The sequence below is a fragment of the Balaenoptera physalus genome, assembly GCF_965194825.1.
Source record: "Balaenoptera physalus genome assembly, chromosome: 1".
NCBI lineage: Eukaryota > Metazoa > Chordata > Mammalia > Artiodactyla > Balaenopteridae > Balaenoptera > Balaenoptera physalus.
In genome coordinates, this window is record NC_138882.1 from 176,861,684 (window position 1) to 176,888,326 (window position 26,643).

The following is a 26,643-nucleotide window of genomic DNA, read 5'->3' on the forward strand; positions in this document are numbered from 1 at the left end:
CTTCGGCGGTCCCCGTTCCTCCCCCGCGGGCGCTGCCGAGGTGCCCGCGATGGGGGCTCCGATTGGCTGCACAACCCGTCGCTCGGGCCGGCCCCGCCCCCGCGGGCCCCGGGGTACTAACTCCTCGCAGGCGGTTTCGGCACCGCCACTTGATTCTCGAGGATTTGCTCTGGGGCTGCGGCCGCGGAGTCGGTGGGGAGGCCGCTAGCGGGCTGCGGGGGCGGGAGGCGGCGGCGGTGGCTGCACAGCCCGCGCGGGCCCCGCCGCGGCCAAGGCAACCGGAATCGCCGCGAGGGGCGGCCGCACGCGGGCCGCTCGACCAGGATGCGGGACTAGCGGACCGGCTGCGCGGCCGTCGGGGCAGCGAGGCCTCGCGGCTGGCGGGCCCAGGCGAGGCGTCCCCGGGCGCCGCCCCCTGCGCCCTGAGGCCTCGGCCCGGCTGCTTCTGCTTTCCCGATTCTCGCGGCAGCGGCGGCCGAGGAGGCGCCCGCGCCAGCCGCCCCCGGGGGAGCCGCGCCGCCGCCGCCCGCCCGGTGCCCTGACGGCCGCTGTTATGCGTATTCCTGTAGACCCGAGCACCAGCCGCCGCTTCACACCTCCCTCCACGGCCTTCCCCTGCGGCGGCGGCGGCGGCGGCGGCGGCAAGATGGGCGAGAACAGCGGCGCGCTGGGCGCGCAGGCGGCCGTGGGGCCCGGCGGGCGCGCCCGACCCGAGGTGCGCTCGATGGTGGACGTGCTCGCGGACCACGCGGGCGAACTCGTGCGCACCGACAGCCCCAACTTCCTCTGCTCCGTGCTGCCCTCGCACTGGCGCTGTAACAAGACGCTGCCCGTCGCCTTCAAGGTGAGTGCGGGGCCCCGGGCGGGAGGACACCGGCCCTGCGCCTTCGGGCGTCTCAGCTGCTGGAGCCAGGGCCCCAGAAAGGGAGGGGAGGGGACGTGCCCGCGACCCCGCGGCGCGAGCCCAGCAGCCGAGCCACGAGCGCTTTCGGGTCTCTTTGCGCGCTCCGGCCGGGGACTTAGGCGTTCCTTCTCGGATGCACCCGACACGGACGACTTTTAGAGGATTTGGCCCCTCCACCCTTGGGGAGCCCTGCGGAGAGACGTTGATGCGGAAACGGGCGGATGGGGCTTCGCTCTTCCCCAGCCCGGATCCCTCGGACACCGCCCTGAGGGCAGCGGGGCAGAGGAGCCCCGGGACCAGGGCGAGGACACCGGAGGCGGGGTGCGGAGGGTGGAGAGGGCCTACCCGCCTCTCAGAGGAGCAGCACCCCTCCTTCTGCACTGCTTCAGAAACACTTCCTGCTCACACCGTCAACTCCCGGCTTCTGAAATTTTACACCGGGAGGCTCTAGGCCGGGATCGGGGGCCTAAACGAACCCTAAACGGTTGCGGCCGGGATCCCGAATGTCAGGCAGAGACTGGGGGCGCTCCCACCCCTGGCAACCCCCAGTCATTCAAAGGAGCTTTTTCTCTTTGCTGGGGAGTAGGCGACTGTTTCATTTTCATTTTTTTAAGGGGGCAGCGAGATGAAACGAAAACGCCTTGGTTTTCCCCTAAACCTCTCACAGCTGCCGTGAGAAAGGGCAAGGCAGGAAGGGCCAGCGGCTGGGGGTGGCGGGTGCCTGAGGTGGCTGGTAACAGCGGCTCCTGGCAGCTGAGGCCGTCCTTGGTCCCATTAAGACGACTCCAAATTGGAAAAAGGGATGAGTGGCTCTTTGAGGTCTCCCGGGTGACATCTTAAAATACCAGTGGGGAAAATCTCCCGGGGAGAAGGGGGAGGGGGAAGCCCGTGTGACTTTAATCCTCAGATCGGAGGTTTTACTGTCACTTGGAGCTTAAAAGGAATCTTTGAAATTAAAAGAAGACAGGATGTTGACAGGAAATCTGGCCTTTTTAATCAGACCCCAAACATTTTCTCCTTGAAATTTTTACCATCTGGATTCCTAGTCCCTGCACGCGGTGGCCACGTTTAAATGGCTGTGACTGCCTTTGCAGTCTGATTCCTTTTCAAAAGGCAGCTGCCTCCCCATGCTCCTTGGGGTGGGGGCGTGGGGGAGACTGTATTAGGGGGGGCATCTCCACCCCCATCCTGCAATTCCCAGCAGGTGCGTCCTCCTGCTGTCAAAAGCCCCTCTCTCACTTTAAAGGGGTTTTCTGGACAACCCCTCTGAAAACACCAGTTTGTTTTGCATTTTGCATTTTCCCTCCATAACGAATTCAGGCTCTGCAGAGGCAGATAAACTGGGCCTGGGCTGCATTTCAGGACCAAATTTTGTACCCCAAAGGGCTCTGGCATTAATTGAATGTGGGGAGCAGTCCCGTTATTATTGATGACATTATTTTCATTTAGAGACTTGGTTGCTAGGAGCGTGTTGATTCCTCTTTTGCTCAAGCCAAAGGGAAGAGAGGAACTGCACCCCACAGCATACTGCCTGCGCTCATTCACTGCTTTCACTTAGATTAAATTTCATTGAAAGGATAAATTGTTCAGGACGTGACTTAACCAGTTGATCTAGGATTTGGGTGTGGAAGGTAGAGATTTTGTCTTTTGATTTTTGTTGTATTGGGGGGGGCAGGTCGCTATTGTTTTTAAACCTCTTCTCCAACCCGCATTTGAAAAACCTGCAGTGCGCCTGGGACCTAGGGGAGCTGCCCGCCCAGCTCCTCCCCTTCTTTCCTTGGCCTCCCCTACCTTCCTAAGCTGTCCCCCTGCCCCCATGCCCTCAGGTGGTGGCTCTGGGGGACGTGCCAGACGGAACGGTGGTGACAGTGATGGCGGGCAACGATGAGAATTACTCCGCTGAGCTGCGCAACGCCTCAGCTGTCATGAAGAACCAGGTGGCCAGGTTCAACGACCTTCGCTTCGTGGGCCGCAGCGGGCGAGGTGAGCAGGAGGGAGACCGCGCCAGCCCGACTTTGGCAATGGCAAAGGCGGGGAGAAGGAAGCTGAGAGCGAGGCCTTGGGGTCCCTGTGGCAGCCCCAGAAACAGGTCTTCAGGGCCAGCCTGCCGAAAAGTGGGGAGTGTCCTTCCCAAGCATCAAAACAGCGTTTTGGAACCCCTTAGGGTGTTACAGACCCTTTTGAGGATGTGAAGAAAGTTAGGGTCTTTTGCCGGAAAAAGACACAATTTTCTTCCCATTTCTGGGGTTTACTAACTTGTGAAGTCTTCCACACCTCCCCTCTTTCCCGATTAAGCACCCTCGTCTCACAAAAGATGCTGGGAGAAGATAGTGGACTATCCCTGTCTTCAAAATGGGGCCTCATCAGTCTTTTTTGGCAGGATGCTTCGAGGCTGATTTAGACAAATCCTTGATCTTTAGGTCCCCAGCACCCCAGCCACTCTCCCCACTGGGGTGGAATCTCCCCACACTTTGAGGCTGCCTCTCCCCAGCTGCGGTCTCCTGAAGCCACAGTTTCACCAGTTCTTCGAGCCTTAAGGTGGTTTAGAAAAGAAACGAATGCAGCGCAGCATGCTGAATGTTGGAAAGCATAGCTTGAAGGCTGCCGTCTCCCACCCTAGAATCATGGCTGGTGTGCCACCCTGCCTGTCTGATCTTCCTCAGGCAAGATGAAGGAAGGCAGGACCAGACGCCACTGTGGCTGCTGCCAGGGGCTGTTGAGTGGGAGGCTGCTGGGACCTGAAACCCATCATCACTTCTGGGTGGAGAAGTTCTAGAACCCCTGCTGGGGCGAAATGGAGACTTGAGGGCTCGCTGGCCCTTTAAGACCAGCCTGCCGAAAAGTGGGGAGTGTCCTTCCCAAGCATCAGCCGGCCCCTCCCGCTTAAGAAAGTAAGCTAGGTTCCCTCTGCTTCCAGTCGCGACAGAGGCTGAGGCAGAATGGTACTTTTCATCACCAATAAACAAGACCTGCTTAAGGTTTTAGTTCCCTCTGAGCCGCCGGTCCTGCTCGGAAAAGGGCATCTGGGCACCATTTTTTCCTCTCCAGCCGCTCAGTGTATACATACAAATGTCAAACATATTTTGACTTTTCAGCATTAATTAAAACCAGGGCATTATTTGCATGTAATAACTGTTTACTTGTTACTTTTTATGAAACTGAAATAGTTTACATTCTTTCAAACATTTCCTGTTCCTGTTGGCTCCCTTCCCCACGCCCAGATTTCTTTCAGACGTTGCCCTTAACTGGTTGCAGGTTGATGGATGGAAAATGTTTGCTTTTATGAATTAAGCTTTCATTGCTGCTCCTAATTAGTCTCCAAGCCCCTTTTGTCATCCCCAATCTCTCGAGCCTTTTGCAACTTAATCCCAGCCCCAGCCCTGAGTGGAGAGTCGCTCGCCACTGGTTGGTGGTAGCTTGCTTGGATGCAGTTGGACCGTGGGGTGGTGGCCAGGTCCGCCGGCCCAGATGGTGGTGGCGAGGGAGGCCCCCTACAGCTGCAGCAGAAGGGGAGGTCAGTCTTGGGAGCCCAGTAAAGCACCTACACCCTCTTCTGGGAGGTGAACTCCAGAAAGAGAAGAGACGGTGATTCTCTGTGTTACTGAGATCTTGCCTGGCCCTTCTGCTGCTGAAAACGATTTCTTTTTGGTATTTATACCCACAGACCTGCACCCACCCTGCAAGGCCCGCCGGGAGGGAGATAGGTTTCCAAAGCATTGTGTAGCAGCGTGTTCTTGGAGCAGGCAAGGCTGAGGCTGGGGTCATGGCTCTGGGAGATGCAGGAGGCTGGGTTTATGAGACATCCTCACAGCCATTCTCTTGCCAGTCTCAGTGGTCCTGGGAGGCAGAAGAGGCCTGAGTGGGCACTCCGATGCCCGTGGAACCCGACGGCACTTTCAGACCTTGGAGGCTCATGGTCTTCAACAGCCTGGGCTCTACAACCAGCCGACCTGGATTTCAGTCCCAGCTTTGCCAGTGACTTGCTGGATGATATTGGGCAAATGGCTTAACCTCTCTGTGTCTCCGTTTCATCGTCTGTAACATGGGGATAATAATGTTACCTACCTCGTGGGATTTTTGTGAGCATCAAGGAAACGGGTACTAGCATATCAGTTGGCACATGCTGAGAGCTGGATACAGGTCAGAGATTTTGTTACTTCAAATGCCTGGGGCTGGAGGAGATCTTTGCAGTCCCTTTGAATGGTGACAGTCACTGATTTTCTGATTACGGTGTGGTTTGGGCGGGGGTGGGGGAAACCCAGAAAGTGTGAAGTGTCGAGTGGGAGAAGTGGAGGCGGCTGGCAGTGAGGAAGGAGGACACAGGGGTCCTGTGGCATGCAGCTCTGCATCTGCTGTGCCCCTCCTGCCCACTGGGAAATTCCCTCTGAGGAACAGATCCGTGGTTGACACAGACAGTTTGGGCCACTTTAGGAGTCAGGACAGGCTGGGGTTTGGGACTCAGAGCCTTTCCCTGGCTCTCTGACTTCTGCCAGAACTAAGAAACCAGAAGGAAACTTCTGCTTGTTTCCTTGCATTTTATTCCTTGAATCTGTCTTAATTCCAAGAAGGTAGCTTTCCGTACAAGGCATACACACAATACCACCACAGAGCTCTCACGATAAGCCTGAAGGTGTAAACCAAGAGAAGGAAGGGAAGGAAACCAAGTCATTCTCCTGCAGTGATTAGGGCCAAGGTCCCCGCCCTGCCGGACACAGTGCCCCTTCTTACAACAAATTTTTGCAGCGCGCCCTCTACCATCCTACAATTGAAACGCGCAAGATAACTTAATCTATCCACCTATGTGCGTTTTCAAAATCTATATAATTCCATAGCTATAATGGAGAGAAAAAGGAAAAGTAACTTATAATAATGTATCTATTTGAATATGTAAATGTTGGGGCGAGATGACAGACACTGTGAGGTGGATGGGTGTTTGCACCTCTAGCCGAAGCCCCGTGACCCCTGCGGCCGGCCCGACAGGCCAGGTGTACATGACTCAAAGTCTGAACGTGGCACTGCCGTCAATGACATGATTTGCTGAAGCTGTGAGCAATTCTTGGCAAGAATCTGAGCAAAATTTTAAAGAAAAGGAATTGTCTTCCCTCCCAGAAAATTCAGTAGATATTTAAAGAGTGTAAAAACTTTTTCCTTGTTTTATGTAAAACTGAGTTAGGCTCATGGCTCAGAGAATCTACATAAGCAAGTTTTTCCCACACGGGAAGAGTGAATAGTTGATTGCCCTGTGCAGTGCTAAACATTTGCATACCCCCCGCCTTCCACATCCCACCTCTTGAGGACCACACAGCACACATCCCCAAAATGCTGTCTAGGAGGGGGCCGCTGGCCTAGGTGAAGATGAAAACAACATGACTTCCTGAACTGTCATGAACTGGTGAAAAAGAAACCGTAGTGTGTGGAGACAGATTTGGGAGCCAATGTGTAGGTGCAGCCTTAGGGGGACCACTGGTGGGGGAGGAGTGGATGGCTTCCTGGTCGACACTGAACAAATCCAGAGGCCCCCAGAGATGTCCCCTCCCGCTGTCCATGAGGCCCCAGTGAGTGGGGCTTGTCCCACAGGAACCCAGGCAAAGAGGGACAGGGACTTGCCCGAGGGCGCACTGCCAGACACCGCTGTGCCTGCGGCTCCATCCAGGGACCCAGGTCCTGCGGGAACGCCTAGGGCCACTCTCAGCCCCAAGGAGCAGCTATTTCCAGACTAGGACTTCTCCCCCTCCTACCAGGGCCGGTGGGAGCACCTTGATTTGCAATTCCTGGGCTCCCGGCTGATTGCGAGTTTGCCAGGGGTTTCTGCACCGTTGTCCACCTCCTTTGTCCTCTCAGCTTCCTGCTCTAAGAGAGTGGAGAGGTGGACGGATGGGTTTGCCACCAGGCGGAGAGGTGACGGGCGCTCAGGGAGACAGCTTTCCCCACCTGTGGTTCGTGGGGCCCCTGCCTCTTGTGGCACCTGACACCTGCCCCTCCCTCCCACTCCTGCTCCCAAGTGCCAGCCCCTCCCTTCCTCCCTCCCTGGTCTCTGTGGGCACCTGGGAGGGGTGGTGTCAGGCCTGGAAACTGGGAGGAAGCTGTTAAGGTGGGCTGGTGACCTCAGGGCTAGCCTGTGGTTTGCTGCCTGGTGGGGTGGAGGCTCCTCACTCCCCAGGAGTAGGTGCTCAGGGTCGGTGCGGAGGGGCAGGCTCCAGTACATTCTAACCTTCCTGGGCTCTGCCTGGATGCTGTGTGACCTGGTCAACTCATTGCCCCTCTGTGAGTCTCAGTTTTCTCATCTGTAAAATGGGAGCAGTAACCTCTGCCCTTAATTCACTTAACAAACATTTATTGAGCACCTACTATATGCCAGATGCTGTCCTAGGGGACACAGCAGTGAACAAGACAAAAGTTCTGGCCCCCAGGGAGCTTATAATCTAGTAAAGGGAGACTAAATAGATAAATAGGTAGATTATTAGAAGTAATAGGCATCAGGAGGAAACTGAAGCAGATCGAGTGGGAGTGGGAAGGTCTGTGATGCTTCAGAGTGAGCTTCTTAACCTTTCATCACCCCATGGACCCCTTTGACAGTCTCAGAATAGTGCTTTTTTTTTTTTTTTTTAAATTATTAGCACCTTTAATTATTTATTTATTTATTTATTTATTTATGGTTGTGTTGGGTCTTCGTTTCTGTGCGAGGGCTTCCTCCAGTTGCGGCAAGTGGGGGCCACTCTTCATCGCAGTGCGCGGGCCTCTCACTATCGTGGCCTCTCTTTTTTGCGGAGCACAGGCTCCAGACACGCAGGCTCAGTAGGTGTGGCTCACGGGCTCAGCTGTTCCGTGGCATGTGGGATCTTCCCAGACCAGGGCTCGAACCCGTGTCCCCTGCATTAGCAGGCAGACTCTCAACCACTGTGCCACCAGGGAAGCCCCAGAATAGTGCTTTTTAAAGAATGAAATAAAATACAAAGGATGGCAATGAAAACCAATTATGTAAAAACATAGCAAAACGTTTTTAAAAATTGTGATAAATGCGCTGCCTTGTTAGCTTGTTAAATAACAAGATCTAGCAACGGGTTTGATGACGACCGTGACTTTGAAGTTGTGACGAGCATGAAAGATATTTAAAGAAATCTGCAACGTCTGTAATGTGATATGTAAATATCTGTGACGTCTGTTGGTGACAAGGTCACAGGGACTGCTGTAATGCCTCTGTGGTTTGTTGTCTACGTTCATACTTAAGAGAGATGCTAAATTTCAGCTAGAGGCTAGGGACAATACAGTTGTCATTTTTTTCTTTTCCTATCCCAGTTTTCGAGCCCACTCAATTCTAAGAGGGATGCCAAGTTAAAAATGCCTCCTTTAGATAAAGTGACCGGGGAGGGCCTCACTGGAAAGGTGACTTTTCAGTGATGACCTGAAGGAAGTAAGGTGAGAAATAGAGCACTTCAGGGAGCTGGCAAGTGCGGGGCACAGGGGCCCATCCGGCTCTGGGCTGTCAACCTAAACTACCCATCAGCTTGGCACCCTGCGGTACCAAGGAGGTGACGGAAGGGTCAGAGGCCCAGGGACCCCTGGAGAGGGCCTGACTGGTAGGGGGAAGGATTCAGGAGGGAAAAGACCTCAGAGTGAGGGGAAGCAGTAGGGGGGAAGGAGGGTCCCGGGAAGGGTGGAGCCTGGAGCGGGAGGCCTCTGCACTTCCTGTTTCCAGAAAGCATGGAAAGCACCCCTGTTGTCTGAGTGAGGGCCAGGTGGGTGTCTCTGGCCCAGAGCTCCAGGTCAGGAGTGGGTTGCATTTCCACCCCTGCCTCCAGCTGGCCGCTCTGGCAAATCCCTCCAGAGAGGCCCCACTCTTCCCTAGTTCGAGTCACACCTCAATTTAAACCCCTTCTGTCCCCCTACCCCCCTACACCCGCCCAGTCTCAGAAGCCCTTGGGTTCCTGGGTGTGGCCCCGGCAGCCTGGCTGGTTTTCTTTTGTGCTGGGTTGTCCTCTTTCTGAGGCTGGAGTTTTCCCTCCATCACCGGATCAACAAGTAGCAGCCATGCTAAGCTATCGTTTCTCACACCCCGCCCCCCCCCCCCCCCCCCCCGCCAAGCTTTCGTCTCCTACTTGTGAAGTGGGAATATGGAATCAGGCCTGCCTGCCCTGGAGAGGTGTTGGGAGGACGAGGACAGCCCTGGGGGGACACAGGTGCACAGGGCCATCAGCCCCTGCCCTCGGGGAGTCCCCTGTAACTGGGGACCAGAGATAGGGATGCTCAGAGGCAGAGCAGGAGGAGGCCAGTTTGACTTGAGGATCAGCGAAGCTCCCCCCACACCCCTCCCCAGCCTCACACGCATGGAGGCTTTGATGCTGGTAGAGAACAGGGCGGGAGAGGGGGGCTCTCACTTCAGTAAAGGTGCTGGGAAAATTGGGGTGCCCTTTGAAGAAAAACCCAACCAGTAAACCCCCAGAAGAATCAAAGAATTCAACGTGGAAGGTAGAGAGGATGGTGTTTATTGAAGGTAACCTTTCTAAACATAAAATGACAGGAGCAATCACGAGCAAGAGGTAGAACTGAAAATGCAAATCAGCTTGGTGTCAGAAAGCGAAATGTAAAGGCCAGTGAAGTGGGAAACCGACTGCCACAAATAGGACAAGGAAAGTGTTAACAAGCTTGATAGAGTGATTTTTCCTTAAGGCATCGAAACCTTAATAGAAAAGTATGAAAGACCATGAAGCAATGATTTGTGTTGGATTAGGACAGATGATAAACATTTAAAAATTCTCGGTCTCACTAGTAATAGAGCAAAGGAGACGAAGTCAAGAGTGTTTAAGAGATCTTCCACCTTGATGGATGAGGTCACGAAGACGCTGACAGCATCACGGTAGACTCGGGCCCACACCAATCACGATGATCCTCTCCAGAGAGTCATCTCACCGTAGAGATTAATGCCCCTGAATCCATCCCAACCCTCTGATGCGATGAAATCACTCACCGCTTCTTGGAATCTATTCTAAGGAAATAAGCAGAGATGTAGACAAAGATTTTTATAAACAGAAGGCCATTTTCGTTTTATTTTAAATGGTAAAACAAAAATGATGATTTTAAAAGTTTTCTCCCCTCTCAGGAATTTTGAATGGAGACTTTGGAGCCAAATGTCTATCTAAAAATAGAACAGAGTTCTGGAAATAACAGTTGTGTCCACAAATGAAATGTCTGCAGTTCCCAAATCAGTCCTTTTTCAGCCCCAGCTGCACACGCCAATAAGAAATTAGCAGCAAGGTAACACCCAAGAGTAAGGAGGTGGATAAGTAAAAGACGAGGCTTCCATGAGTTGAAATGTTTTGCAGCCATTAAAAATGAAGTTTATGAAGAATGTTTAATGACATAAGTGCTTATGATGTGTTAAGTGAACAAAAAAGAGGGTACGGAAATACTTATTTTAGTGTCATTGCAACTATGTAAAAACACACACTCGCCCAAAAAGGGTTGCAGGAAAGAACACCCAAATCAATGTTAATAGTGTTTATCTCTGGCTAGTGGAACTGTGGGTGATTTTTTTTTCTTCTTTTTTATATATTCTGTGTTCTCAAAGTCTTCTATAAAGATCACTAATTATTTTCATGGAAAAAAAAATGTACTCATCTGAGCTCCCCACCCCAAAATCGCAAGGGTCTCTAGACAGAAGGAACAGCACAAACAAAGGCCAAGAAGCAGGGGGGAAGCAAGCCAGGGTGGCCAGAGCGTGGGGCAGGGGAATGTGATAAAGTTGATGCCAGACCTCCCGGGGCCTTGAATGCCAACCCCAGCAGCTTGAATTTTACCCAGAACCCTATCTTCTGCCCAGGTTCAAAGTACAGAGACCTGCTCCTTCTGGAAGATGAAGGCTTCAGGGTGTTGTGAATAGTTCCAGGTGCCAACCTCTTCTTTATTCCCCACTCTCCCCAGGGAAGAGTTTCACACTGACCATCACCGTGTTCACCAACCCCACGCAAGTGGCCACCTACCACAGAGCCATCAAGGTGACCGTGGATGGACCCCGGGAGCCCAGACGTAAGTGCCAGAGCCACTGAGCCCCTGGGTCGGGGAGGAGGGCCCAGCGGGGGAAGGGCAGTCACCGAGGTCAGACAGATGGCACTGGATCCTGGGAGCTGTGGCGGACTGCAGTTCTCCGCTCCACACCCCGCCGACTGTGTGCCTGTGCTTAGCCCCGGGCTGTAGGAAGCCAAGCTGGGAAGAGGAGTTGACTGAATCAACTTGACCTACCCTTGGCTCCCTGTACCCTGAGGGATGACTGCCCACTGGGGGCTCGCTGGGGGAGTATGGATTTGCAACCTTTAAGGAAAGGAAAAGGATGGGTGTGTGTTTGTGTGTGTGTGTGTTTGTGTGTCTGTGTGTATCTGTGTGGTGTGTGGTGTGTGTGTATGTGTGGTGTGTGTGTGTGCTGTGTGTGTGTGTGCTGTGTGTGTGGTTGTGTGTGTGCGGTGTGTGGTGTGTGTGTGTGTGTGTGTGTGGTGTGTGGTGTGTGTGTGGTATGTGTGTGTGTGGTGTGTGTATGTATGTGAGTGTGTGGTGTGTGGTGTGTGTGTGTGTATGTGTGGTATGTGTATGTGTGGTGTGTGGTGTGTGTGGCGTGTGTGTGTGTGTGTGCGGTGTGTGTGTGTGGTGTGTATGTGTGGTATGTGTGTGTGCTGTGTGTGTGTGGTGCGTGTGGTTGTGTGTGTGCAGTGTGTGTGTGGTGTGTGTGTGTGTATGTGTGGTATGTGTGTGTGTGCAGTGTGTGTGTGTGTGGTGTGTGTGTGTGTGGTGTGTGTGTGTGCGGTGTGTGTGTGGTGTGTGTGTGGTGTGTGTGTGTGTGGTGTGCGGTGTGTGTGTGTATGTGTGGTGTGTGTGTGTGGTGTGTGTATGTATGTGTGTGTGTGGTGTGTGTGTGCACGGTGTGTGTGTGTGGTGTGTGTGTGTGGTGTGTGGTGTGTGTGTGTGTGTATGTGTGGTGTGTGTGTGTGGTGTGTGTGGTGTGTGTATGTATGTGTGTGTGTGGTGTGTGTGTGTGTGCGCAGTGTGTGTGTGGTGTGTGTGTGTGTGGTGTGTGGTGTGTGTGTGTGTATGTGTGTGTGTGGTGTGTGTGTGTGGTGTGTGTGTGGTGTGTGTGTGGTGTGTGTGTGTAGTGTGTGTGTGTGTGTGGTGTGTTGTGTGTATGTGTGGTATGTGTGTGTGGTGTGTGTGGTGTATGTATGTGTGTGTGCAGTGTGTGTGTGTGTGTGGTGTGTGTGTGTGTGGTGTGTGTGTGGTGTGTGTGTGTGGTGTGTGTGTGTGTGGTGTGTGTGTGGTGTGTGTGTGGTGTGTGTGTGTATGTGTGGTATGTGTGTGTGTGGTGTGTGTGTGTGTGTGTGGTGTGTGTGTGGTGTGTGTGTGTGTGGTGTGCGGTGTGTGTGTGTATGTGTGGTGTGTGTGGTGTGTGTGTGTGTGGTGTGTGTATGTATGTGTGTGTGTGGTGTGTGTGTGCACGGTGTGTGTGTGTGGTGTGTGGTGTGTGGTGTGTGTGTGTGTGTATGTGTGGTGTGTGTGTGTGGTGTGTGTGGTGTGTGTATGTATGTGTGTGTGTGGTGTGTGTGTGTGCGCAGTGTGTGTGTGGTGTGTGTGTGTGTGGTGTGTGTGTGTGGTGTGTGTGTGTAGTGTGTGTGTGTGTGTGTGTGTGGTGTGTTGTGTGTATGTGTGGTATGTGTGTGTGTGTCTGTGTGGTGTGTCTGTGTGGTGTGTGTGTTGTGTCTGTGTATGTGTGTGTGTGTGGTGTGTGTGGTGTGTGTGTGTATGTATGTGTGTGTGTGTGGTGTGTGTATGTATGTGTGTGTGTGGTGTGTGTGTGTGGTGTGTGTATGTATGTGTGTGTGTGGTATGTCTGTGTATGGTGTGTGTGTGTGTGTGTGTGGTGTGTGTGTGTGTGTGTGTGTGTGTGGTGTGTGTGTGTGTTTGGGGGTGGAGGTTGGGCCAGATTTGCTCTACTCCACCCCAGGTTCCTCTGTCAGTGGCGGAGGGAGGGAGCCATCAGAAGTAGGGGCTGCTCGGGCTGCAAGGCCAGATCCCCTCCTTGGAAACGTTCTTTGAGTCTTAGCATGTGACTTAAGTCACATAGAGCCCAGACACTCTGACCCCAGGACCCACATCTTAAGATCAGGAATGCAAATTTGATTCTGCAAATATTTATTGAGCACATATTCTGTGCAGGGAGCCCTGATCCGTGCACTTTAGCATCAAAGAAAATTTGTGTTTCATTGCTTCTGCCTGCTGAATGACCTGGAGTTTGCAGATTCAGACTGGGGAAACTGGAGGGGCAGCTGCCACAGTGGGCCTGAGGCCTGTGTTCCCTGAATGAATGAGTGAAACAAAGAAGCAGCTGGTCGTCGCTGGACTGGCTGCTTCCTGAGCTCTGAGCAGAGCTGTTGTGTGGACTGGCCCCCACTCACAGCATGCTCATGCCTGGTGTACTGAGAGCTGCCCCGTCCTTCTCTTTGTAACTGTGGCCCTTTACAGTTTAGAAAACCCTCTCACATTTATTGTCTCATGGGATCCTGAACCAAAGGGTCACTAGGTTCCAGGGAGGAGAGAATCCAGCCCTGGGGATGTTGAGAACCTGACCAGGGCCTCACACTGTCTCAGGTGCAGGGAGGCGCCAGTCTTCCCAGAGGCAGCCTTCAATTCCAGTTCCAGGGCTAAGTGGGCCTGAGGCAGGAGGCTGAGAACGGGGTGTGGCTATACCAGGGCAGCGCCAGTGAGGGCCCCCCAGGCCTGGCTCCCCATCAGTCCAGTTCCTGGGCCCACTCCAGTACCTGGCCACTTGGGAAAGGCTCAGAGCTGGGCCCAGTGGCCCTGGAAGAGTTTCCCTGTAGGCCTCTCAGGGCCACCTCCTCCAGCCTGCCTCGGGCTCCTGAACCTGGTGATCAGGCCCAAGTTATTCACCTCCCAGCTGGCACCTGCCCTGGCCAGATTCCTGCTGAGTCCTTCCTGCTGGGATTGGATGTGGATGGGTCCATGCCCCTGGCCTTGGGCTTTGTGGCTCTGGACAATCATGGCTCCCTTTTGGCTTCAGTTTTGTCATCTGTGAACTGGGTCAGTGACCCCAAGGGTCTCAAGGTGGTGATGGCTGGGAAGCCCTTGTGAGCCACAGGCCCTTGGTACAGAGAGCAGATTCTGAGCCAGCTTGCCTGGCTGGGAGACCTTGGGCAAGTCTCTGATCTCTCTGGGCCTCAGCTGCCTCCTCCAGGAAGTGGGATGATACCACCCGGCCTGCAGGCCTGGAGATCAGTGATGGCTTGTGGATAGCATCTGGCTGTAGCAGAGGGAGGGTCCTTGTGAGTCTCTGTATCTGTGGTATTCTCTTATCCCTGGTACCTGGCATGCCCTCTGTACTCCCACCACTAGCACCATTAGCCGATGGTGAACGTTTCTTGGTCAGCAGCAGGGTGGCTGCTGAGAAACCCAGGCCGTAGTAATGGGGGTATCAAGTCTCCGCTGAGGGAGGTGGTGTCGTAGTCTAAGTCTCCAGGGGCAGAATCGGGATGAACGGGAGCCACGGTTGGGCTCAACGTGATGATGAGCCGTTAGGAGCCACCGCACGGAACAGTGAGCACCTGCCGTGTAGCGGCGTGTGAGCGGAGGGCGCTGGGAGCTTGGTGGGAAGGCTCCCAGGGACCGGCCAATGCCTGGAATCCCTCGGAACCCTCCACGTTCAGCCCTGCCCCGCCCAGAGCAGCTGCCCCCCCTCCCCAGCCGAGGCCACTGGATGAGGGTGGAGGCTCAGCCCTGCCCTTGGAAGCCCCCAGTCAAGTCCTTGCCTGCTCGTCTCTCCCGAGGTCCCCCAGACATGAGACAGCCCCTTCTCGGGGTGAGCTGGCAGGGGAAGGGGTGGCATAGGTCGAGGCAGCAAGAGGAAGGGAAAGAAATCAGGAGCGGAGAGAAGCCGGAGTCAGAAGCAAGGCGGTACGGGCCAGATCAGTGGTGTTAGAATGACTTGAAACAAAATCTTAGCAGAGGGTCGTTTATAGAAAAGAGCAGATGTAGGAGGCGGCACATCTCCCGGTCTCCCATCTGAGCACCTGCTTGCTCTTCCCCCTGCCCGGCCTTCAGGGCAGGTCTCACCTGCACCCTGGGTTCCAGCCCCAACCTGCCCTTCACTCTGCAACCTTGGACAAATCCTCCTCCTTTCCCCGCTTCCGTTTCCCCACCTATAAGTGGTCAGAGGGCAACTCAGCTGCTGCTGTTCAACGAGCACTCCCTGTGTGCCAGGCCCTGTGCAGAGTCTCTTTTTTTTTTTTGGCCGTGCCGCACGGCATGTGGGATCTTAGTTTCCCAACCAGGGATAGAACCTGCATCCCCTGCCTTGGAAGCGCAGAGTCTTGACCACTGGACCACCAGGGAAGTCCCCCAGAGTCTCTTAATTGATCCTCGACAACCCCAGGAGGAGACAGGCCAGGAGGCCAAGCCACTTGCCCAAGGGTGAGCTTCGGTGCACCCCGGGGGCTCCACCCTGGGGCTCAGGGAAACAAGGGCCACTCAGAAGGGCCTTCCTAGCTCAGTGTGCTCATTTGTAAGATGGGGATGATACTAGCTTCTGCTCCGGCGAGTTGTGAGCTTTACATGAATTACAGCTGCCTGGCCTGCAGGAGGTACTCAACAACCCTGATGGATTATCACAGGGTTTCCCTTCTGGGCTTTTCTCCCGCTTTGTGACCCCCGACCCCGTGTGAGGGCTGAGCCTTCTGTGGGGAGGGGTGGGAGTAGAGACTGGTCCCGGGAGCCAGGGAGGGGCGCCTGCAGATCCCCGAGGCCTGGCTGTGGGTTCTGTGGCCAGGTCGTTCCCCTCCGCTGCCCTGCAGAGCGTGCCCAGTCTGCAGCCAGGTGGCCGGCTGGGTTTGAAGGCTGGCTTGGTGGCTTCCTGCCTGTGTGGCCTTGGTTTCTGAGGTTCTTGGTGCTGGTGTCCCTCAGAGTCACTGGGGGCTGGTAGAGAAGCAGTGGAGCAGGATCCGATATACGGGGCAGCAGGCGGCGTAGCGCCTGGCGAGCCTGGGGTAGACCGCAGTTTGGGAACCGCTCACCCTGGCTCCCAGGCTTGGCAGGTGCTGTAGCTGAGAGGGCAGGACGCAGGTTCTCCATGCTGCCTGAGGCCAGGGGGCGGGGGCGGTTCTGACATCTTGCCTGGGGGCCCTTTCTTCCCCAAAGTGTACATGGGATGATTTCAACAAATATTTTTCTGTGTCAGGCACTATTCTAGAAGCTAGGGACACTGCAGTGAACCCAACAGATGGGCTCTGGCCCTCTTGGGTCTCACACACTAGGGGTGGGGAGAAATGGTAAACCATGCTGTTGTCACCGTGGCCCACGAGGCCCAACCTGATCTGTGCCCATTACCCCTTGCCTTCCTCTCTGACTCCCTTCTCCTCACTTACCCGACTCTGGCCACCTTGGCCTCCTGACCAGTCTTCAAACTGGGCAGCTTCACACTTCTGCCTCAGGGCCTTTGCACTGCCGTTCCCTCTACCTGGGGCACGCCTCCCCCAGCAACCCCAGACGTGTGGCTCGTGTGTGCGTCCCACCTTGAAGTCTTTACTCACACTTCTCAGTGAGTCCTCCCCTGACCACGCTGTTTTAATCAAACACACAGGCATCCCCCTCTTGCCCTTACACTTCCCGGCTTTCATTTTACTTATCACCTCCTAAGATGCTATATAGTTCACTCATTTATTTCATGTATTTTTCATCTCCCCTGACTACTATATATGCTCCATGGGGTGGAAGTTCTTTGCTTTGCCAGACACTGATGTAGACCCTGGAACACAGAAGTGAGCACTTAGTAGGTGCTCAGTAAATATTTGTTGAATGAATAAACGAGGTAAACAGATGATTAGCTAGTTTAATTTCAGGTAGTGAGAAGTCCTGCAAAGAAAATCTAAGCTGGGGGTGGGGGGGAGCGGTGGAGAGTGCAGGGCTGGTACCCACAGCGGGAGGGGGACAGGGGAGGCCTCCTGAAGAGGTGACATTTGAGCAGAGGCCTGAAGGAAGTGAGCAGACAGCCACTGGGGCTGCTGGGGGCGGGAGACGACGTGGGCAGGAAAAGTGACCCTGAGCCTGCAACTTTAGGACTGTGGCTGTCGTAAAGTTGCCACAGGTCTGTCGTCAGCTCCAGGTGGGATTGGAGGGATGCCCGGCTTGAGGAGAGGCGACTGCTCCCGGCCCCTGGCTCCCAGGACCCCACGCCCCCAGGGGGAGTGCACCCAGCAGGAGGGAAGGGGTTAACCTCGGGCCTCCACGGTTCCCCTAATCAACCCCAGGCCACTGGAAGCCCCAGTTGTGCCCCTGGGAGAGCTGCTGGCCCCCCATCCGCCTGGTTCCTTGCCTAGCCACCGACCGGCTTTCATCTGCTCACAGGGGGCCGATTCACCACAGACCACCTGGGGCTCAGCCCCCGCCTGCGACTCTGCTCGGCTGTTAGGAGCTGGGTGTAAATCTCCTGACAGGCCGCAGAGCCGGCCTTGGGCCCGGGTGCCCCACCCCACGGCTGGACAGACAGTGGCCGCTGTGTATGGGATGTGGCCACACCAGGGCCAGGCCGGGCAGCCGAGGAGGTGGCCGAGTGGCTTCAGATGGGAGAAGGGCCCCATGGCTGGGACCCACATTGTTGCCTGCAGACCATGCTGCTCCTAGGGCCCCACCCAGCTCTGCTTCTCCCCGCTCCCTGCTCCCGTTGGCCTCCTGCCCCCCTCACGCCACCGCAGCAGGACACTGAGCTGGCCTCCTGCCAGTCGGGCCTCACTGCCAAGGAACCCAGCTCTGCTCTCTTGGAGGTCTTGGGAAGTCAAGACCTTAGCAGCTGAGCTCCATGCAACATGCTGACCAGTCCAGGTTTGACCTTGACCACGTGCCTCCACTTTCCCATCTGTAAAATGGTTGTGATGATAGCGGCCTCTCAGAGGATCGTGGCCCTTGTAGACGACACGCATGGCCTGCCTGACACAGTGCTTGGCATGTCGTAGATGTCTGCTCAAGCGGTTGCCACTCTCATCACGGGGGCTTGTGTCGGGCCAGTGTGAAGGCAAGGGCATGGCCCTGATGGCCCCTGGGTTTCCCCCTGAAGCACCAGGTACCTGGCAGGTGTGGGGACCCGGTGCTGGCCCGGTGCTGAGAGATGCCCCGGGAGTGGAAGGAAGGGAGCCCCACCTGGAATCCAGCCCTCATCCTCGGGCTCCTGCCGCTGGACCCCGGGTGAGTCACCCGCCTGGCTGGGCCCCAGTATTCCTCCCCCAACTTTGATCCTTCTCACACACCTGCGAGGCTGGGCCCTCCCACTGTCCAGATCCACTGAGGAGGGGTTGTGAACCCAGAGTGCCTTCCTTGAGTGCCAAGGCCAGGTGGGCTGTTTAATTCTCCCGGCCTGTCCACACCCTCAGGAGTTAGAGTGTGAGCTCCACTTCACAGGTGACACAACTGTGGCCCAGTGGGTAAGAGCTGCCTGGGCCAGGCCTGGGCCACTGGGCCCTGGAGGGTCATAAATGAGGATCGGAGCACTCATCAAGGTGACGTCGGAGGGGCTGTCAGTGAGTTGAGCCCAGGTGCTGCAGGCAGACGGGCAGCCCCAGCGAGGTCCAGAGGGCCAAAGTGGAGCCGTCCCCAGGCAGTCCCCCTCCTCTGCACAAAGTGCTCTACTTTGAAACACTTGGGGCCTGTCCTCCAGCTCATCCTCAACTCAGGGGTTAGACACTATGATAACCACTTGACAGGTGTGGAAACTGAGGCCCAGAGGAGCAGGGGGACTTGGTGGGTTAGAGCAGGGTGTGATTAGAGGGTTGGACTCTCAGCGCTGAGCCTCAGAGCAGGGCAGGGCCCCTGGTGGAGTCCACTGAGACCCTCTCATCTTCCTCTTTCCAGGCCTGTCCTCCTGCATCTGCTCCAGGCCCTGGGCCCGGGCTGGGCCCTAACACCCATTGTTTGGAGCCCCTGACTTTCCAAACCCGGGCTCCTTTCCTACAAGATGGGCTCCGGGAAGACAAGGTGGCCAGGTGCCTGTATGTGACCTCGAGCATGTTCCTGACCTTCACTGAGCCTCAGTTTTCTCACCTGTGAACTAGGGACAGTGGTAGACCCCCTCCTGGGGATAATGCAGGTGAAACAAGGCAGAGCGTGTCAACTGCTTAGACAGTGGAGTGGAGGAAGCACTGAGTAAATGTCAGCCGCTGTTTTTCTTTCCATTCCTGCTAGCTACTGCTCTTGGCCTGCAGAGGCGCTGGGAGAAGGGGGCTTCCTGGAAGAGGCAGGGAATAAATACTAGAGAAACCCTGGGAGCAGGAGAAGCAACAGGAGGTGGTGATGGGAGGGCCCGGGAGCAAGCAGCCCTGCCTCCCTTCCTTCCGGGGGCCTCATCCTGGCCAGTTGCTGAGTCTTGCAGTCTTACGTCAGGGACTTTCAAAGCTAGAGGGGCCTCAGTGAGCAGTGTGTGCAGATGGGAAACTGAGTCCCAGCGTGAAAGGGCTGGGCCCCTGGTGACCTAGTGAGCTCCCCAGGGCTCCCCACCCAGCTCTCACTGTGGGCAGCCGAATGAAAGAGGTCTATTCTGAAGGCACATCTTTTTTCCTCGGGCACAGGGAGTTCCGTTCTGCTCCCAGTGTGAAGGCCCAGGCCCCGTGGCTCTGAGACTCTCTGGCGCCCTGGCCACGTGGAGCCACCTCAGCTCCCCTTTGCCCCTCCTGGGCCGTGGCTCCGGCCTTCCACAGCAACAAGAAAGCAGTTCCCTAAGTGCTGTTAAAACTCCTCCTCCAGGAAGTCTGCCCTACATGAAGGCAGAACAGCATGTGATGGAGCGTGCGCTCTGGGACCACATTACCTGATTTATATCCCAGACCAACCGCTTAGTGTAGGGCTCATCTTGAAGCCTCAGTGGCCCCATCTGTACAATGGGACCAAAAGGGAAGTGTCAGGAGAAAGAGCACTGGACTTGGAGTTGGGGTCTGGGTGCCGACGCCAGCTCCGCTGTCCTGGCTTTGTGTCCCGGACAGGACTTACCATCCTGGCCTCCGTGTCCTGGTCGTCCGGGACTTACCATCCTGGCCTCCGTGTCCTGGTCTCCATGTGGGGATGATAATCCTGCGTCCCTTGGCACGGGCTGGGGTAGAAGTGACCGTGCAGATGGTGGGGCCCCAGGTGGGTGGAGAGCCTCCGGTCACCTTGTTTGGCCGGCACCACGACCTGCGAGGGCACCACGATGCAGACACCGTGGCTTGGGGTGGGTGGGGGAAAGGGGTGAGGCTACCAGGCGGCAGAGCCCATCCTCGGACCCAGGCTGGCTGCAAACCCCTCCCTCCTTCCACTGGCCCACAGGAGTATCTCTAGACGCTTAGTGCACAGTGTGACTCAGAAACGGGACTTTATTAGCCAGTGGCGATAACAACAAGGCCTGAGGTTTTGCACCAGCTTTCGTGTAACCCCACTGGCTCACTTCAAGCTTGTGGTTGACTGAGACACCCAGATCCTTTGCACCTGAGCTGCTGTCAGGTCAGTCTGCGGTCTCCAGATCTATCCAGCCGGCTTCCTGCCTGTTGAGACTGTTCTGACTTCATTCATGCCCCAGCTCATCCACATTGCCTTGCCATTTTCAGTGGCCTCAGCAGCAAGGGCAACAACATTTCCTCCAAGGCCGATCAGGACTGAGGCCAAGTCCTCCGGCACTTCCCTAGAGACCACGTCCTGAGGGGTATCCATTAGCCAGTCCTCGATGGCTAAGGTTAGACAACCAACCAGCAAATGAAATCCCAAACTTGGAGGATGCAAACTGGCAGCCCCTGAACAGGACATGTTCTACAAAGTGGTTGAGTTATTTTCTTGTTGTTTTCAGTATTTGAATTAATTGCCAACATATAAAATAGGGGAGGTTTCACATAAAAGCAGGTTTATGGCTTCTGGTAAACTGGAAGCTCTGGCGACACTGGGTCCACCCCCATCAGGGCACCGGTCAGCTGGACGGGATGGCAACTGCCCCTTCTACAAGGCCCACCCTCTCCAGTCTGCCCCAGGCCCTACCCATCCCATGTGCCTCATTTATGTGACTTGCCCAGCCCCCATAGTCATCTAACTTAGTGGCCCCAGCTCCAGCCAAACTAACCCCAGCCCACGTTTTTCCTGTTGCCAAGGGTCCTGGGAGGTAGCAGTGGGGGCCGGGGTGGGAGCCAGGTGGTTTCATTTTGGCTGCTGAGTGTCCCATGGGCTCGGGCCTGGGGCCTCCTCGGAGGAGAAAGTGGGTCCCTGGTTCTTGGTGACTTGCTGAGCCCATTGAGGCTCCCAGGACAACCTGTTCCATTTCTAAGGGCTCTCAGATGCCTATTTGAGCTTGTGACAGGGGTGTGTAGCGAGACGAGGGGCCTGTGGGTACCAGAATCCATTGCATCCCCCTTTTGAAAATCAGAAATCAGGCCCATTCTGAAGCCTCCACCTCTGTCCCCTCACTCCCAATGGCAGTGAAGAGTCATCTCACACTTTCCAGGCCCCTAGGATGCCATTTTCCAAGCCTCAGCAAGCATGGTGAGGAGTTTTGTTTTACCTCCCACTACCTCTCTCTCCTTCTTCTTTCGCTGTCAATCTAGAAAATTCCTCGTGTCACTGAAGACCCCAGGACTCAGGCAAGCCCTCCCCTCTCCCTCAGCCCCTCCCCACACTTCTTTTCCAAGGATCCCAAGTCTAAGACATCCTCCCTCTTTCCTCGCTGTGTGACCTCGGGCAAGCCTCTTCACCTCTCTGAACTGCAGTTCTCTTGTCTGTAAAAAGAGGACCAGGCCCACCTGTCTGCCTGGCCTCCTCCCTCAGGGTCGGGTGGAGCCAAACGGGCCAACCTCGGCTGACAGGCTGATCAGGAGAGCCCAGGAATGTCCGGCCCTCTCAGTGAGGAGTCGTCTGCCCTGGAGAAATCCCCCGACACAAGGAGGGGTGTGAACAGAGAGATTCCTGGGAGTCCTGCACGCAGGGGGATAACTTGGAAGCGAGCTAAGTGTCCATCTGAGAGGAACGGCTGAGGAGACTGCGGCCTCCAGGGGACGTGACGAGGAGGAACGAGGGACACCCACAGGCTTAGTGAGCCCGCCCCGCCCCCACTTGTTGCTCCTCAGTGTGCCCCAGGGTGGGCTCCCGAGGTTGTTTCTCTGGGGTTGGGTGACTCTCTCCATCTATCAGATGAGGAAACTGAGGTGGGCCCCCAGGTGTGCTACTGAAAGAGCAAGTTAGAGAATGATACAGCCAGGCTGAGAGCATTCAAGAAAGTTCTGTGAGAAACTTGCTCTGTGTTTTGCATGCACGTGAAACCAAAAAAAGGCTGGAAAGAAAGACCTCCAAATTGATCACGTGGGGATTTCTGGGCAGGGATTTAGGGTGGGTCAGAGGAGCCATTAGCCTTACCTGTAATGCTTTTATTTTTGTAGCTATTCATATGTTGCTTGTGAAATGTAAAATGAGTAATTGAAAAAGTGGTGTGTGTGTGTGTGTGTGTGTGTGAGAGAGAGAGAGAGAGAGAGAGAGAGAGAGAGGTGGTGGTCCCTGCAAGCCTGATGTCATTCAAGAAGCCTTGAGGGTGGCCTCGGCTGGCTGCTTAAAGGCAGGAGCATGTCCATCTTGACCCTGCCAGCTCCTCCAGGGTCTCGGAGACGAGGCTGGGGTCCTTCCTGTGTGGGCCGTGGCAGAGGGATACTGGGAAATGCTGGCAGTTTCTCCAAGTGTGATGCCCAAGCCAGGTGCACTGGTCCCCTGTCCCCAGCTTCGGGACAGAGATGGGAGTCCAGCCCCTCACACAGCGCCCCACTCCATTTCCCAGCATCATGGTGAATTTCCCCTCCTGTCTGAGACCCAGAGGGGAGAAGGCATGTGCTGGGGGTCCCAGGGTAGCTCTGGGCTGGAGGAGCCAGCATTCCCATTCCGGGGCCATCTCCCATGCCTCTTGCAGATGTGAATGGCGGGCAGGATGGATGCTGGGGGGCAGACAGCGGCAGCATCCCTGGGTTCTCGCCCTGCCTCCCATGGGAGCCTGCTTAAGCCCCTTTCCCGTGCCTGTTGCCTCAGATTCCCCTTCTGCCAAAAAGCATAACGTAGAGGTGTAGGTCGCAGGCTTTGATTTGAACCCTGAGTTCAGATCTTGACTCCACAACTTACTGGCTCTGTGGCCTGGAAACTCTTTGAGCCTCACCTATGGCATAAGAAGGTAGGAGTGAGATGATGGCAGCCCCAGGACAGCACGTACTGACCATTCTCTGTTCAGAAGAGACATCGGTAGTGGCCTATGGGTTCTCCCTGCAGAGGCCTAAGGTTAGACCTCAGGGAGAACTTCCCAGCAGAGCAAGGCATTTCTGCCCCCCTGAGACTCTCGGGGACCAGCTTCTCATGGGCTCCCATGCTCTGCAGGGCATCGACAGAAGCTGGAGGACCAGACCAAGGCGTTCCCCGACCGCTTCGGGGACCTGGAGCGCCTGCGCATGCGGGTGACGCCGAGCACGCCCAGCCCCCGAGGCTCGCTCAGCACCACCAGCCACTTCAGCAGCCAGGCCCAGACCCCCATCCAAGGTACGGCACAGGGAGGTGGGGGCTGTGGTGGGAGAAGGGGGCGGGGGCCTGCAAGTGGTCTCTCTGCTCCTGAACAAAAGCTCATGCCAGGGTCGTTGGCTGCACCACCCTGGTGTTTGTTATAAAGGAGCACCAGTGCTCCTACACGGTCCTGGGCTCAGCCCTTCCTTCATTCATTCAGCAAACATCTATTGCCACTCGCCCTGTGCCGTCGTGGTGCCTGGCCCCAGGGATGAGTAGACAGGCACAGTCCCTGCCCTCCAGGAGCTCCCCGTCCCCTGCGGGAAATGGGTATTAGTCCCCCAGTGCACCCGTTACAGTTGGGCAGGACTCGCGCAAGGAGCCTGAGACAGACACATGTCTGCCAAGGACACCACGGCCCCCCAGGCCTCAGCTTTCTCATCTGAAAGCGGGGTGGTGGTAGATGCCTCTGCCTGGGCCTCGGGTGACATTCAAATGACGTTACTGCACTCAAACTTCATAAACTGTGAAGTGAATTTGTCCCTGGAAAGAGACAGAGCATCTCCTGAGAAAGGTCCCCACCTGGCCCAGAGACTCTTCCCAAACAGGAAGGAGGAGGGAGGCCTCTGGGCGGAGGCCCAGGATGGAGTCTTTACCCCTTGGCCGGATGGACACGGCAGGCACGTGTGAGCCTAAGTCTCGGGCAGGCCGTCCAGGTGTACAGGGCCTGGCACATAGCAGGTGCTCAGTAGGTGGTCAAATGGTGAATATCTACTCTGCTCTCTAGGTTCTCTTGGCCAGTGGGTTGGGGTGCAGGAGGCTGAGTGCACAGCTGACCCTCAGGCCAGGCAAGGATGGACAGTGCTCATCACCAGTGCTGGACGCGGCCGGGAGGGCTGGCTGCTGCTGTCATGCACCGTGGGTGTCTGTTCTTTCTTGGTCCTCCAGGCCCTAGTTAGAACCCATTTGGCAGATGAGTGAATTGAGGCTTAAGAGGTTAAGGGCCACTCTTGGGTCACACAGCACATCAATGACCAGGTTCAAAGTGTCCACAGCACCTGCCCCCAGGAACTTCCTGTACTTCTGAGGGCAGAAGCAAGGGAGTCCCTACTGGGTCTCTCTATTAAGGGAGGCCCTGCCCCCAGCCCTGGCCATGTGTGCCAGGCACAATGCCATGGCAGGGGGACTTGATGCAGCCCCCTGGTGTGAAGAGACGGTACCCCCTTCTGGCCTGGGAAGCTGGGCCTTGGCCCTGCTGAGCCCCCAAGGTGGGGAGAGGCACCAGGTCCAGGCTTTTAGCCACGGGCTGTCGAGCTTGAGACACTCAGCAACTCTTGAGCCAGGGGGGCTGCAGGGTGGAGGGGTCTGAGCTCAAGAGACAGCAAGAGGTCCTCTGGGCTCATGCCCACCCCTGCCCAGAAGCTGTCCGTGCACCCGTTCCCGGCAGGCCAGCCTTTGTGCAGGTACAGTGGTCTAACACTCCAGGCCTTTCCCTGACATGGGTAGAGCTGGGGCCCAGCCAGGGGGCCCTGGAACCCAGCAGGTGGGGGCTAACAGTGGCGTCCTGTCCAGCAGCTCCCGTGGAAGGAGAACCCACCTCTCTTTCCACTTGTGTGGACATGGCTTGGGAATCAGCACCTGCCGGAGCCTGAGGCAGGCCTACCCACCCTCTGTCCAGCCCCACAGGGCCAGGCCTAGCCCAGCAGCAGGCAGAGCCCCTGCCTCCCCCGAGGCTGGGAGGAGAGGAGGTCGGGCCTGTGTGGGATAGTGGCTGACCCAGTCCGTCCCCTTCTGCTGTGTCCTGAGGCAGGGTGCTCGCTAGCCACCCCCAGCATTGGACTTCAGGCAGCCGCTGTGGCCCTTCACACCAGCCAGGCCTCCCCGTCCTCAGGCCTCTCCCCTTTGGAGTGAGAGGAAGGGCTTTTGACAACCAAGACCAAGGAAGGAACATGAACTTTGCAGTCAGGTGGACCTGGCTAGGAATTCGGGCTCTGCCAGGCACTGGCTGTGTGATCTTAGGCAAGTCGCTTCACCTCTCTGAGCCTCAGTTTTCTCATCTGTAAAGTGGGAAGAAGGAGGTATCTGTCACATGGGTGTTGGCAGGGCCAGGCTTGGGGAGTCCCTCTCACTGGCCCTCCCCTTCTGGTGGGACAAGCCTCTACTTTCAGACTCCATCCTGGGGGGTCCCCCTCAGGATACCCCACCACCACTTCTCTTGGTTCCTGTTAATAGCTTTGACCCCCCAGCTTTGGTGACTGGCAAGCAGTGCCGAGGCCCCAACCCCTCCGTACCCCAGCCCCCAGCCCCCCGGCTGTGGCCGCCCACAATGGGGGCTTCTCACAGCTCAAAGGCCTCATTCAGCCACCACACAGCAGCTGGGGCAATTTGGAGAAGAAAATAAACATTTCCTTCCAGTGTTGGGATTGGCTGCTCGACAGCGGCCTGGCCAGCTCGGGTTTCTTGGGGCTACTGGGCTGGAGGGGGCGGGGCTGGGGGCAGGAGCTGAGGGGGTGCTGAGGGCAGATGCTCCCCCCACCCTGGGAGGGAGGCAGGAGAGGACAGTGGCAGGGCTGGGCAGGCCTGCCCACAGCCCACATGACCCCCAAGGGCCACACGCACCCAGGCCCACCTGGCACGGCCTTGTTTCCCGGGCTGCAGCCCTGCCATCGCATCCTGGGCTCCCTGTTTGGGCTCCCTTTGTTTTGAAAAAGGGGTTCCTGTCAGGCGGCAGCGCTCGCTTCCCCGGGCTCAGAGCAAGGTGTTAGCCTCATGCGTGGCTGTGCTTGGGGTGCCAGGCACTGCCAACAAGGCTCCTCCCCTGGGGTTCAGAGATGAGGGCAGGAGCCAGGCTCCTCTGACCCCCTAGGCTTCAGGGCAACACTGACCAGCCAAGAGATCTGTTAGGGAGGGTCCAGATGTGCCAGAAGGCCCCCGTCTCCTGGACCCTAGCCCCCACATCTCCCCACCTGGAGCCTGGAGCCTCATCCCGTATCATCCCCATCCGGGACCAGAGCCTGCTGCTGAGCAGAACACCCCCCCAGCTGAGCTGGGAAGACCCCAAAGTCCAGAGAAGTTACAGGTCTTATCTGAGGTCGCACAGCACCTCAAGCAGATCTGGGGAAGTGAGGCCTGGGGGCACCTGCAGCTCTAGCCTCACCCACGCCTCAGGCACGGCAGGCAGTGCACACCTGGAGCTGGCCAGGGGCAGAGGCTGGGCTCCTCCT

The 26,643-nt window shown here is 56.3% G+C and overlaps 1 protein-coding gene across 1 annotated transcript in view; it reads left to right on the plus strand.

Annotated features, from left to right (window-relative positions):
* The first annotated feature begins 220 nt into the window (after positions 1–220).
* Positions 221–26,643, plus strand: part of RUNX3 (RUNX family transcription factor 3) — a 36,109-nt gene continuing 9,686 nt past the window's right edge. The window contains exons 1-4 of the mRNA XM_082423206.1: positions 221–844; positions 2,731–2,887; positions 10,823–10,927; positions 23,300–23,458. Coding sequence (XP_082279332.1) covers positions 554–844; positions 2,731–2,887; positions 10,823–10,927; positions 23,300–23,458 — 712 coding nt within the window. The 5' untranslated portion in view covers positions 221–553. The remainder of the gene's footprint in view (positions 845–2,730; positions 2,888–10,822; positions 10,928–23,299; positions 23,459–26,643) is intronic.